Source organism: Trichechus manatus, unplaced genomic scaffold (assembly GCF_000243295.1).
Source record: "Trichechus manatus latirostris isolate Lorelei unplaced genomic scaffold, TriManLat1.0 scaffold00006, whole genome shotgun sequence".
Lineage (NCBI taxonomy): Eukaryota > Metazoa > Chordata > Mammalia > Sirenia > Trichechidae > Trichechus > Trichechus manatus.
The window spans coordinates 1,900,146-1,913,056 of NW_004443942.1; the positions used below are offsets into that span (position 1 = coordinate 1,900,146).

Genomic DNA, 12,911 nt, shown 5'->3' on the forward strand with positions numbered 1-12,911 from the left:
TTTTTGCTTCAGCTCTTGGATAATTCTGAATATTAGAGATTTGAATTCCCTATCAGTTAGGTCTAGTGCCTTTTCTTCTACTGGAAGGTTATCTGGTGTTTTATTTTGGACGCCTACTGGAACCATCCTGTCCTGTTTTTGTAAATGTTTTGATATTGTCTGCTGTCTTTGGGGACATTGAGTGGTTATTTTCCTCGTTTATTGATTGTAGATTTGTTTGTTTCATCCTGCTTTTTTGTTTTATTTGGTTATGTCTAAGCAGGCTGGCTGTGCGTTCTTTGTTGTTTGCTCGTCTGTGGGCGCGATACTTTTCACCTCCTTCTCTAATGGGCAGGGACAGTCACTCAGGTATGGTACAGCAGGGCAGGTCCAGCTGAAGGGGAGTTGCTGGGATGGGTTGTTTGTGGCACATACCAGGGCTGACAGTGAGGACTGGGAATCAGTGCAGGGCAGGTTCCAGTAGGCCATGCCTGTGCTGCTTGGGAGTGTGATGTTCAGCGTACAGTGCAGGTAGGCAGGAAGGAGGTGGTAGATTGTGATGTGTGGTGCTAAGATGGATATGGGAAAGATGAGAGAGAGGAGAGAGGAACAGGAGCCAAAAACATACATACAAACAGAAAACAGTGCTAGGGGAGCTTGCTATTGGAGTGGAGAGATGAGAGACTGAGAAACGGCGAAAAACAAAAATGAAAAAAAGAAAAAGTTTAAAAGAAAAAAATGAATAAATCAAGAAACTGGAAATGAAGAAAGACAAAAAGGGAATAAGAGAGAGAAGAAAACAAAACAAAGAAACAAGAACAACAAAAAAAGACAAAACAAAAACAAAAAAAAAAGAAAGAAAAAAAAAATGCCCCCAGGGATGTCCCTGTGCATCTATGCACAGTAAGAAAGTAACTCCCAAGCCACGCTGTACTGCCCGGCTACAAGGGGCTCCAAGCCAAGAAAAGAAAAACAAACAAACAAATCAAAGCAGAACAAATAAGAGCAAACAAACAAAAAAGCCCCGGGGGGTCCCACCAGCGTGACAGCACGGGCCAGGTAGCAGTTTCACAGTCAAGTGGTGTTTTGCAGCCTTTCAGGAAGAAACAAAGATGGCGCACGGAGCCAGGTATTTGAGAGAAAGGAGGGTGAGGTGGTGAGAGGTAAGGAAGAAATCTAAAGAAGTGGAAAAAAGCAACACCAGCAGCCAACAAAAGGCACTCAGGGAGCCGGCCAGTGTAGGCGGGTGGAATCCAAGCGACAACGGGGTGAAGCTGGTGTTTCCCAGCCAAGAGACTGTGGCTGCAGGAAGCAGAGGAGGCTAAGTGGGGGTGTAGAAGGGTAGGGGGTGGGAAAGCCTATACTGCTGGTTACCAGTTGTTCTGTCTCCTGCTGGAAGCTCCGTGAAGCTGCTTTCTCATACCCCGTTTGCTGATCTTTGATAAGAGTACCAGATGGCGGATCCGTGCTGCGGTAGCTGATAGGGGACCTCTGCACATATCACTCCTTGCTCTCTGTTCTCAGTCAGTTTCTTATTCCATTCGGTGCTTGGCTGAGCTCTTTATCTCTTCATTTGATGTTTAGGGTTTCAGGATTGACACGTGACTCTGTCTGACTTAATTTTTCTGATCTTTGCTGCGGAGGGATGGCGTGGTGCTCCTGCATATAGCGCCATGTTGCCCCTCTTGCCCTTTTTATGTAACTGTTAGAATCATCTTTTCAATTTCTATAAAATTTTTTTCTGAGGTTTTGACTGGGATTGCATTGAATCTGTAGATCAATTTCAGGAGAAATTACAGTTTAGCATATTGAGTCTTCTAATTCAAGAACATGATCTATCTATTTATTTAGATTTTTAATTATTCTCAGTATTGTTTTAGGCATTCCATGTAGAGATCTTGCACGTATTTCATCAGATTTATTCTTAAGTATTTAATGTTGTGGTTTTAATGAAGAATTTCATTCTTAAGTATTTGACCAGGAGGCAGTTATTTGAACAAGGGGATACTGCATGGTTTAAAATTACAAAAGGTGTGCATCAGGGTTGTATCTTTTCACCATACTTATTCAATCTGTATGCCGAGCAAATAATGAGAGAAGCTGGATTATATGAAGGAAAACAAGGCATCAGGACTGGAGGAAGACTCATTAGCAACCTCTGATATGTAGATGACATAACCTTGCTTCCTGAAAGTGAAGAGGACTTGAAGCACTTACTGATGCAGATCAAAGACTACATCCTTTAGTATGGATTGCACCTCAACATAAAGAAAACGAAAATCCTCATAACTGGACCAATAAGCAACATCATGATAAACGGAGAAAAGACTGACTTTTTCAAGGATTTCATTTTACTTGGATCCACAATCAATGCCCATGGAAACAGCAGTCAATAAATCAAACAACGCTGCATTGGGCAAATCTGCAAAAGACCTTTTTAGAGTGTTAAAAAGCAAAGACGTCACTTTGAGGACTAAGGTGCGCTGACCTAAGCCATGGTATTTTCCATTGCCTCATATACCATTGATTATGGTGTTGGCAAAGAATACTGAATATACTTTGTACTGCTAGAAGAATGAACAAGTCTGCCTTGAAAGAAGTACAGCCAGAGTGCTCCTTAGAGGTGAGGATGGAGAGAACCTGTCTCACGTACTTTGTCTCATGTACTTTGGACATGTTCTCAAGAGGGACCAGTCCCTGGAGAAGGACATCATGCTTGGTAAAACGGTCAGCAAAAAAAGAGGAGGACCCTCAAAAAGAGAGTGGCTGCAACAATGGGCTCAAACATAGCAACCATTGTGAGGGATGGTGCAGGAGTAGGTGGTGTTTTGTTCTGTTCTACATAGGGTAGCTATGAGCCAGAACTGACTGAAAAGCACCTAACAAGAAGAACATTTGATGTTTTTTAGTGCTACTATAGTACTGCGATCGGTAAGGTTGTGTGTCAGCTCGGCTGGGCCATGATTCTCAGTGGCTTGGCAGTTATGATGTAGTCTGGCAGTCGTTGTGATGATATGATTATTTCCATGATGAGATTTGATATAATGTAATCATCTCCATGATGGGATCTGCTGTGAGTGGCTGTTCAGTTGAAAGGAAGTTTCCTTGAGGGTGTGGACTGCATGGAATATAAGTGGACTTTCTGGCAAGGCTCACGGGCTTTTGTTAGCTCTGGATCTTGCAGCTGGTACCTGTTTGTCTGACCTCTGGTTCTTGGGACCTGAGCTAGCAGCTTGTCTGCTGTTTTGCCTACCAACATTGGGATTCATTGATCTTCACAGCCTATGAGCAAAAGCTCTGCTGTCTGACCTGCCAATGTTGGTTTGCTAGCCCCTGCAGCTATGTGAATCAGGAGAGGCCTCTATCCTGATCCACAGACTTGGGATGCTCCAGTCTCTAAAATCGTGTGAGCCATTTCCTTAATATAAATCTCTCTCTTTCTCTCGATTTATGCTTTACTGGTTTTGCCTCTCTAGAGAACCCAGCCTAAGACAAGTACCAAAATAATATCATTAAAAAAAAAAAATTTTGTTTCTGGTTTATGAACATTTGACTAATTTTTGTTAATGCCTTGTACTAGTGACCTTCTAAATTTACTTATTAAGTTAAAAAGATTATCTGTAGACTCTTTGAGATTTTGTATGTATACAATCAGGTCATCTGCAAATAATGACAGTTTTATTTCTTCCTTTACAATCTTTATATCTTTTATTATTTATTTTTCTAGCCTGCCTAGGACATTGTGTTAGGCTGGGTTCTCTAGAGAAGCAAAACCAGTAAAGTGTGTAAATATACAGAGAGATTTATATCAAGGAAACAGCTCACGCGATTGTAGAGGCTAAAATGTCCCAAGTTCATGGATCAGGGAAGAGGCCTATCCCAAGTCACGCAGCCACAGAAGCTGGCGAAACCAAGGTCGGCAGGTTGGAGAGCAGGGTTCCCGCTCACAGGCTGTGAAGGTCGACAAATTCCAAGATCAGCAGACAAGACTTCAAGGTTTCTCCTGATTCACATAGCTGCAGGGGCTGGCGAACCCAAGATCAGCAGATTGGGGAACACGACTCTTGCTCGCAGGCTGTGAAGATCGACGAATTCCAAGATCTACAGGTAAGCTGCTAGCTGAAGTCCCAAGAACAGGAGGTGAGACAACAAGAGACAGCTGCTGGGTCTGGAACAAGCCAAAAACTTTGGCAAGGCAAGCAGGTAGGAATCAACCGGTGGAGGGTAGAGAGATGAAGCTGAGGGGGCGGTGAGCTGCCACAGGCCCTGCCTCCACCGGTACCACTCAGCAGATTCCATCATGGGGGTGATCACATATCAAATTTCAACAGAGAAGTGATCACAACATTATACAACTGCTAAAACACTGAGAATCATGGCCTAGCCAAGTTGACACACAATCTTAACCATCACAAACCTCTAGTACAACACTGAAGAGAAGTGGTAGTAGTGGCCATCGTTCTCTTCTCCTAATCTAAGAGGAAAAGCTTTCAATATTTTACCATTAAGTATTTTTTGCTGTAGGATTTTTTTAGATACCTAGTACTAGATCAAGAAGCTTCCTTTCTATTTGTAACTTGCTAAAAGTTTTTTTTTAAATCATAAATATATGTTGAATTTTATAAAATGGTTTTTTATATAATGAACTTATTATATATTTTTCTTCTTATTTTGTTAATGTGGTGAATTACGTTGATTGATTTCCAAATGTCAAGTCAGTTCTGTATTCCTTTAATAAACTTCACTTGGTCATAATGAATTATCTTTTGTGAAATGAATCTTTTGTCATTATGAAGTGTCCTTCATTTTCTCTAGTAATGCTTTTCACTTTCAAATCTACTTTGATAGTAATATAGGGACAACATTTATTTTTAAGGTAGTTTTGCATGGTATATTTTTTCTATTCTTTTACTTTCAATCTTAAAATTAATTAATTAATTTTTTGTTTACTGTTGTAGTTTAAGTGGAAGTTTACATTTCAAGTTAGTTTCTCAGACAAAAATTTATGCATACATTATGTGATCCTAATTGCTCTCTCTCCCTATACTGTGACAGCACACTCCTCCTTTCCACCCGATTTCCCATGTCCATTCAACCAGCTCCTAACCCTCTCTGCCTTCTCATCTCACCTCCGGACAGAAGCTGCCCATTTAGTCTCATGTATCTATTTGAGCTAAGAAGCACATTCTTCACAAGTATCATTTTATGTCGCACAGTCGAGTCCAATCTTTGAAGAGTTGGCTTCAGGAATTGTTCTAGTTCTGGGCTGACAGAGAGTCCGGGGGCCATGCTTTCCAAATTTTCAATCTTTTTATACTCATATTTTATGTATATCCCTTAAAAGCAGCATGAAGATTTAAAAAAAATACACTCTGATAATCTCTGTCTTTCATTTGGAGCATTTAGTCCATCTACAATTAATATAATTACTGATATATCTGAATTGAAATCTATCATCTTACTACTTGCTATCTGTCCCATCTGTTCTATATTCCCTTTCCTCTCCTTTCTTGCCTTCTTTTGGTTTGTTTTTTATTATTCCATCTCCTTCCTTCTAATAGCTTGATGGATATATATTATTTTATTGTTGCTGTTATTGTTAGGTGCCACGGAGTTGGTTCAGACTCATAGTGACCCTTATGTACAACAGAATGAAACACTGCCTGGTCCTGTGCCATCCTCACAACCGTTGCTATGTTGAGCTCATTGTTGCAGCCACTGTGTCAATCCATCTCATTGAGGGTCTTCCTCTTTTTTGCTGACCCTCTATTTTACCAAGCGTGGTGTCTTTCTCCATGGTCTGATCTCTCCTGATAACACGTCCAAAGTATGTGAGACAAAGTCTCGCCATTCTTGTTTCTAAGGAGCACTCTGGCTGTACTTCTTCCAAGATAGATTTGTTTGTTCTTTTTGCAGTCCACGGTATACTCAATATTCTTCACCAACACCATAATTCAAAGGCATCAATTCTTCTTCGATAAATCTTCCTTATTCATAGTCCAGCTTTTGCATGTGTATGATGAAACTGAAAATACCATGCCTTGGGTCAGGCTCACCTTAGTCCTCAAGTTGACATCTTTGCTTTTTAACATTTTAAAGAGGTCTTTTGCAGCAGATTTGTCTAATGCAATATGTTGTTTGATTTCCTGACTGCTGCTTCCGTGGGTGTTGACTGCGGATCCAAGTAAAATGAAATCATTGACAACTTCAATATTTTCTCCGTTTATCATGAAGATTATTATTTTACACCACCACAAACGCTTTATAACAAGTATTCTTTTAAGGGGTCTATTAAAATTTTGTGCTTCTGCCAGACTGAAATGATAAGTGAGGTCTGTCCTCTTACTGGCAGCCATGATTTTGATAGCAAGTTTCCCCAACAACACCATTTATACTTATCTACAAAGAGAATTTAGTTAGAATGACAGAGAACCCCAGAAAAACTACTGCATATTCAACAGAGCCTCTTTCAGTATTTAATACAAAATGTTTATTTGGCTACATTCTCAAACTACATTCCCAACTTGTTACTCAAGTTTCACAATGATGTTAAATTTAAAACATCATTTAAAATGAAATATCTACAGTTCTTCAAGAACAGAGGGGTTGAAACAAATAGTAACATTACGACAACTTTCTAAAAATGTGTATAAGGCTTACAATTTACTAAATGCTTTCATGCCATTATTCTATTTAATCAAAGCAGGAATTTATAAACGTAAAGAAAACAACCTACTTGGAGGTTGACTAAACTTGTGGATGGTGGAAACGCAGTTTTAAAAATATATGTATTTACATATGATAAAGCATGGGCTAGGACTTAATAGATTTGAAAAACAATAAGAGATAAGAATAGAAAAAAGAACATTCTTTAAATAATATTCTCTTGAAAATATTCTAATTAGACAGCATATGAAAACCCTGCCTACCTCTGGGACAGCAAATTACAGTCTGTGAGCCAAATCTGGCCATGTCCATTTGTTTACTTACTGTCTATTGCTGCTTTTGCAGCAGAGTTGAATAGTCATGACAGAGACCCTACTGCCTGCAAAATAAAAAATATTTACTATCTGGCCCTTTACAGAAAAAGTTTACAGACCCCTGGCCTATACCAGACTCTCCTATCTGCCTGGCCAAATCCTATTCTTACATCAAGCTAGCATTTGGTATGCTAGCCAAATGGAAATTTATACAGGCACTGTTCAGTGATGTACTTTTTAGAACCCCAATGAGATGTTTGCTTGCACTGCATAAAAAGTGTCTCTTAAACACACATATCCCTAGAAAACTTGCTCCTCTTTTCTGGCATTTTTATCTATCTCTGGGCTATGGATACAAATAGCCCATTCAAGATGCAAATGGAAGAAAGGAGAGTAGGTCTCTTCTTAGAGCCCACTAATAGACTCACCTCCGGCAGAGTGAATACATCCTGTTGGACGCAGTGATTCGAAAATACTCTGGTTTTGAGCGGGAAGAGCTGCCACTTATGGTTCCCAAACCTAAACGCTGATAGTCTCTAAAACAAGCTTTTTCCACTAACTGTTCCATTGTAGACTTCTCAGAGGCCTTCAGGGTGGTACTTGTGGGGAGTTCACTGTCATCTGAAACTGTGATGAGAGAAGCCGATTTGAAAAAATGATATAGCTCAAAATAAAGGATAAAAAATTCCTTTTGAAGAGGATTCTTAAACCATGAGATATACACAGGTACTGTGTATATCACAAATTAAATCATGCAATTTCCATGAGGAATCATTTTAGTCAAAACAGTAATGGACAGTCAAGAAATAAAATATCAGGCGCTCAACTTGTTAACTAAAAATATCAAGGAAACAACATCATTTAAATAACTTCTAAAAACAATACAATTTTGAATTCATTACCCTTACTTTTCTGTTTCAATCAGGCTTGCTTATTAATGCCAAATTGTAGTGATTTCCATTTAGGACTGTATAAAACACCCAAACTTTGTCAGAGGCTAACCTGTCAATAAAATTAATCTTTAATATGATCTTAGCCAGGTTTCAGTTAACTTTTCAGAGCATATGCTTTTGCTACAAACTTCTAAATTAATCAGAAGTTCACTAGTAGGAAAAGACCTTCTTTTCTTCCAGAGGTATAAAGAAGTTACTTTTTTTTTCTGGAAATTTTTTTGTCAGAGGATGTGGTATACATGGAAAACTCCCTCATGGTTTTGCAATCACACGTTACAGAATCCTTTAAGATTTTAGATGTGGGAAAAATTTACCCAATAATCAAGTATTTTAGGGAGGATTAAAAAATACATTCCAAATTGGTACTGCATGTTCCAACGAAAAGAAAATTCCATGTTAAAACTGTCCTAATTTGCTTTTATATTTATTTTTAAAGTGAGAGAAGTCAAATCAAGTTTTCATAGTCTTTGGAAATGTGCTCAAAGTACTAATGTGAAGGGAAAGATATGGCTATCTTCCATCAAAAAAAAAAAGACTACCCTGAGAGTATGGCCCCCGGACACGCTTTTAGCTCAGTAACGAAGTCACTCCTGAAGTTCACCCTTCAGCCAAAGATTACACAGGCCCATAAAACAAAACAAGACTGAAGGGGGGACACCAGCCCAGGGGCAAGGACCAGAAGGCAGGAGCGGACAGGCAAGTTGGTAATAAGGAACCCAAGGTTGAGAAGGGAAAGTGTTGACATGTCGTGGGGTTGGTAACCAATGTCACAAAACAATATGTGTACTAGCTGTTTAATGAGAAGTTAGTTTGTTCTGTAAACCTTCATCTAAAGTACAATTAAACAAAAAAAGACTAAAACTATGTTTATTCCTATAAATACAAGACTTCGTATTTATATCTGTGAACTTCATATCGCAATGCAATCAGGTTATCAGTTTTGTGTTATTTTCAGAGGAGCAAAGAAAATTGTATAGTTTGGTCTTTTTGTGGAATAACTATCATAGAATGATAGTTGTTGGTCCATGAAATCACAAAAACTTCAAATTAGAAGAGTCAACAATGGTGGGAAGCAGTGATTTTTTTGGATTTTCCATATGTCTGTCAGGTGACCAGGGCTCCAACAAGTAGTCATTTCAATAATAAAATGGTGGGTATTTTCATTGCCCCCAGAGGCAAGCTTCTAAGTACATGCATTCACACAGGCATGCGTGCATATACATAAAACAACATGTGTCCTTTATTCCAGTTAACAGAAATGGAGGCCTTTTAGCCAGTGATATCTATAACAATGAGGTTTCTTTTTTTAAAAATGTTTTCTTGTTATTATTAATAGTAGCTGTAAAATCATTGGTGATTGATTCCAAGATCCTGAGAAGAAAAAGGGTGCAACAGCATTCATTCTGCCTCATATTAGATCTGATTCTCCCTAGTATTCATTCCACAACCACATTAGCTACTGGGTTAAAAATAAGAAACAATCATTAAATAAGACATTTTGCTGTTGCTTTCAGCCTCTGTTTTCCCAACTGAGAGGCATCTCAGCTTCTCAAACTCTGTTCTTTTAAATATTTAGTGGATTTTTTTTTGTATCACCTAAGAACTCCTTCATTTTAGGTCCCTCATCTTGATTAAAAGCACCCACAATGTTCTTACTAAAAACCCAAAATCTTCAGTGTAAGAGTATTCAATATCCTTATTCCAATTCCATAAGAATAAGGTACAGAGGACTACCCTATATTTCTTATGCAGTGGGGTTTCCTTCTTTCTCCCTTTAATGAGACCCACAAAAAATAGTCAAATGGCTCTATGGATTTAGTGAAGAAGTAAAATTTAACAAAATCTTATGTGAGAAATGGAATATTGGGAAAATAATTTTTTCTTTCCAGTTCCAAGAAGCTGGTGTCTCAAATTTTCTTATGAGATACAGGTTTTTGTGTCAATTTTCATCCTTACAAGTTTCAGTCTCTTATTCCTATAAGAAGAAAGAATAAAATTGAATAATGAGGAAAAAAAGGTTCTTAACATACCAGATATGTCATCTTCTTCATTCCATCCAGAATGATTCACTCTCTCTTCTACAATTGTCCCTGTCCTCCTCTTTAATAAATACTGCCGCCCAATTGTCATTTTCCCTGCCCGTTTGGCACCTTTCACAATTGTTTTTGAGAAGGTGCTACAAGTAAATAAACAAAACGAAAAAACCGAAAACAAATAAACAAACAAACAAAAAACCAAAAAACAAAGAGAATGTCAATTTAATATGAAGGTACAATTTATACTTTTTGATGCCTACATAGCTCATTTCTTCTTCATTTCCGCAGCAACTAGAATTGTCTAGACCTTCATGAAGTCTCTCCTTCATCAGATCTATTTTTATAGGCCTACCAAACTAATCTTCTATAAAACACCACTGACACTAAGACACTGCTTTGGGCAAAAAAGTACAAGAATCTAGAGTGGAGCACAGACTACTTATCATCCCAAATCTAAACACCTCAGTTTGGCTTTTTGGTCAAGCATGTCTGACTCCACCCAGGTTATCCATGTCACATGGCTCCACCACAATTCCCACAATTCTTGCTGTGGAAGTGCTTCTGCATGGAAAGCTGGCCTGCCCCCTTTCCAACTGATTCAAACTCTTTTCCACTAGCACACAGACCTTCCTTTGAGATCACATGGCAATTATAGTTGGCAATGCCTTTATTTTTTCTTAAATGTTTCAAGTGTGTATATGTGTTGTCTTGCCTCTAATTAGCTAAAAATCTGAGGTATGGAAAAGAATAATATTGTTTAATATTATTTCCCTTTCTGAGAGGAGAAAACTAAGAAATTGGAAATCTAGCATCCTTTTGAGAATTGGAAACCCTGGTGGCATAGTGGTTACCAGCTATGGCTGCTAACCAAAAGGTCACCAGTTCGAATCCACCAGTGCTCCTTGGAAACTCTGGGGCAGGTCTACTCTCTGCTACAGGGTTGCTATGAGTCATAATCGACTCCATGGCAACGGGTTTGGTTTTGTCTTTTTTTTGAGAAGCAGCTTTAATTAAAGGAAAACTAGGATGCAAATCACTTAGACTAAAAGTACTTTATTTACTCAAATAGTTTACTTTTTCTTGCTGATAGGAAATCTGGGTAGAGAGTTTTTACAACCTAGAGAACTAAACAAAGAAGCCATTTCCTCACTAATGAGACTGTGGTGAAGATTTCAAGTAAGATTATTTTTGATTATTCTTTTATTGTCAAATAGTCTACCAGATCCTGTCTTTAGGCATCTGAAATGTAAACCTGACAGTTATGAAAGATGTTTTAGATAACTGTTGGAAATCATAAAATACTGGTATTTCCAAAATTAAACCTATTGTAAATCTCTTCAGGTATAACTTAAAATAAACCAAGTGGGATTTCTGAAGAAATTTTCCCAGCTAGAGTTAAGCCCTTTGATTCATATACTCAAGGCAATTCTAGAATGTTTTGAATTTTAAAAACTGCTGTATTCCCTCTTGCAGCTGGATGCAATAGGCTTGATTGTATGTGTGTGTGTGTGTGTGTGTGTGTGTATGTATGTGTAATATGTATATATGTATGTATTTCTGACAGTTTCTGAATTTAAAACACCATACAAAGCTTTATTTCTTCCACAGAGGGCAGAAATAACAAATATCTTAGGCCCCTGTTTGACTCCATAGTACTAAGAAAGGTGCTTGGCTCACTGTTGTAAATACCAAGGAGGCAGTTCATGCCTCTACCTGGGTATTCTCCTCTGCTTACCAGGTAACAGTGGTACAGGCAGCCAGCTATGCAACTGAGAAATGACACACTGTCTGGAATCTGAAATCCTCTATAATCCCCAGTCTACCCCACAAAGACAAAGAAAATGTCCTTTCTCCAAAGTCTGCAAAGTTCCCCCTAATATGTAATTTCTACTTGCAGATACCCAAATTCCAGGTGACTAATTAATAATGAAAATGAACAGAAATTTTAGCCCCTACATTTTATCACTGATTAAAGATAATTTTAAAACAACTGTTATTTTATAACAACTGAAATTTAAAAATTTCAACATAAATTTCTAAAAACCTTCATCATAAAATAAGGATCCTACTAAAGAAACTTGAGAACTAAATGCAATGCCTAATCCTGAATTGGATCCTGAACTAGAAAGAAAAGAAAAAAGTAGCTATAAAGGACATTATTGAGCTCATTAAAAAAACTGAATATGAACTCTGTGTTAGATAAAAGTATCATAACAATTAAGTTTCCTGGTTTTGATTACGTACTGTGGTTATATAAGATAATGTGTTTGTTTTTAAGAACTATTCATTGACGTATTTAAGGACTAAGAGGCATTTTTGGAGAAAGAAAAAAATGTGTAAGAGAGAGAATGATAAACCAAATGGAACAAAATATAAACAAATGGTTAATCTGGGTAAAGATACACAGGAATTCTTTCTACTATTGTAACTTTTCTGTAAGTTTGAAGTCGTATCAAAAAAGAAAATAAGGAATCCCATCTCTAGATCAAAACCAAGCTGTCCATGAGCCTGGATATTTCGTGAAAGCAGAAGGGATTGCACAACAGTCAGAAAAAGGGAAAACGGGAGGTGGAGTCAACATGGCGCTATAGACAGAAGCACTATGCCATCCCTCTACAGCAAAGACCCCAAAAACTAAGTAAAACAGATACAAACATCAATCCTGGAACCCTAAATGTCAAATGAAGGGATAAAGAACTCAACAAAGCACTGAATGGAATATGCTGGACTGCATCAGCCTGATACCAATCTAGGCAATGAACTCTAAAGGATAAAACAAAACTAAAAGATTTACAACAGGGAACCGGAGAGGTCAATCTGTAAATGACAATAATGTCAGAACAATAAAAGAGGCAATAAATGGTGTAGGTATAGAATTATCAAATGGAGAGGAACTCAAGGCAGTATCAAGTACTAGAAGAATGATTCAAACTTAGGAAGATAGGAGTACATTTCAAGGTAAC

The 12,911-nt window shown here is 38.0% G+C and overlaps 1 protein-coding gene across 1 annotated transcript in view; it reads right to left on the bottom strand.

Annotated features, from left to right (window-relative positions):
• SBF2 (SET binding factor 2) overlaps positions 1-12,911 on the bottom strand; it is a gene marked incomplete at its 5' end in the record, with an annotated part of 451,091 nt that overhangs the window by 58,853 nt on the left and 379,327 nt on the right. The window contains 2 exons of the mRNA XM_023736921.1: positions 7,388-7,586; positions 9,943-10,088. Of these exons, the coding sequence (XP_023592689.1) occupies positions 7,388-7,586; positions 9,943-10,088 (345 nt within the window). The remainder of the gene's footprint in view (positions 1-7,387; positions 7,587-9,942; positions 10,089-12,911) is intronic.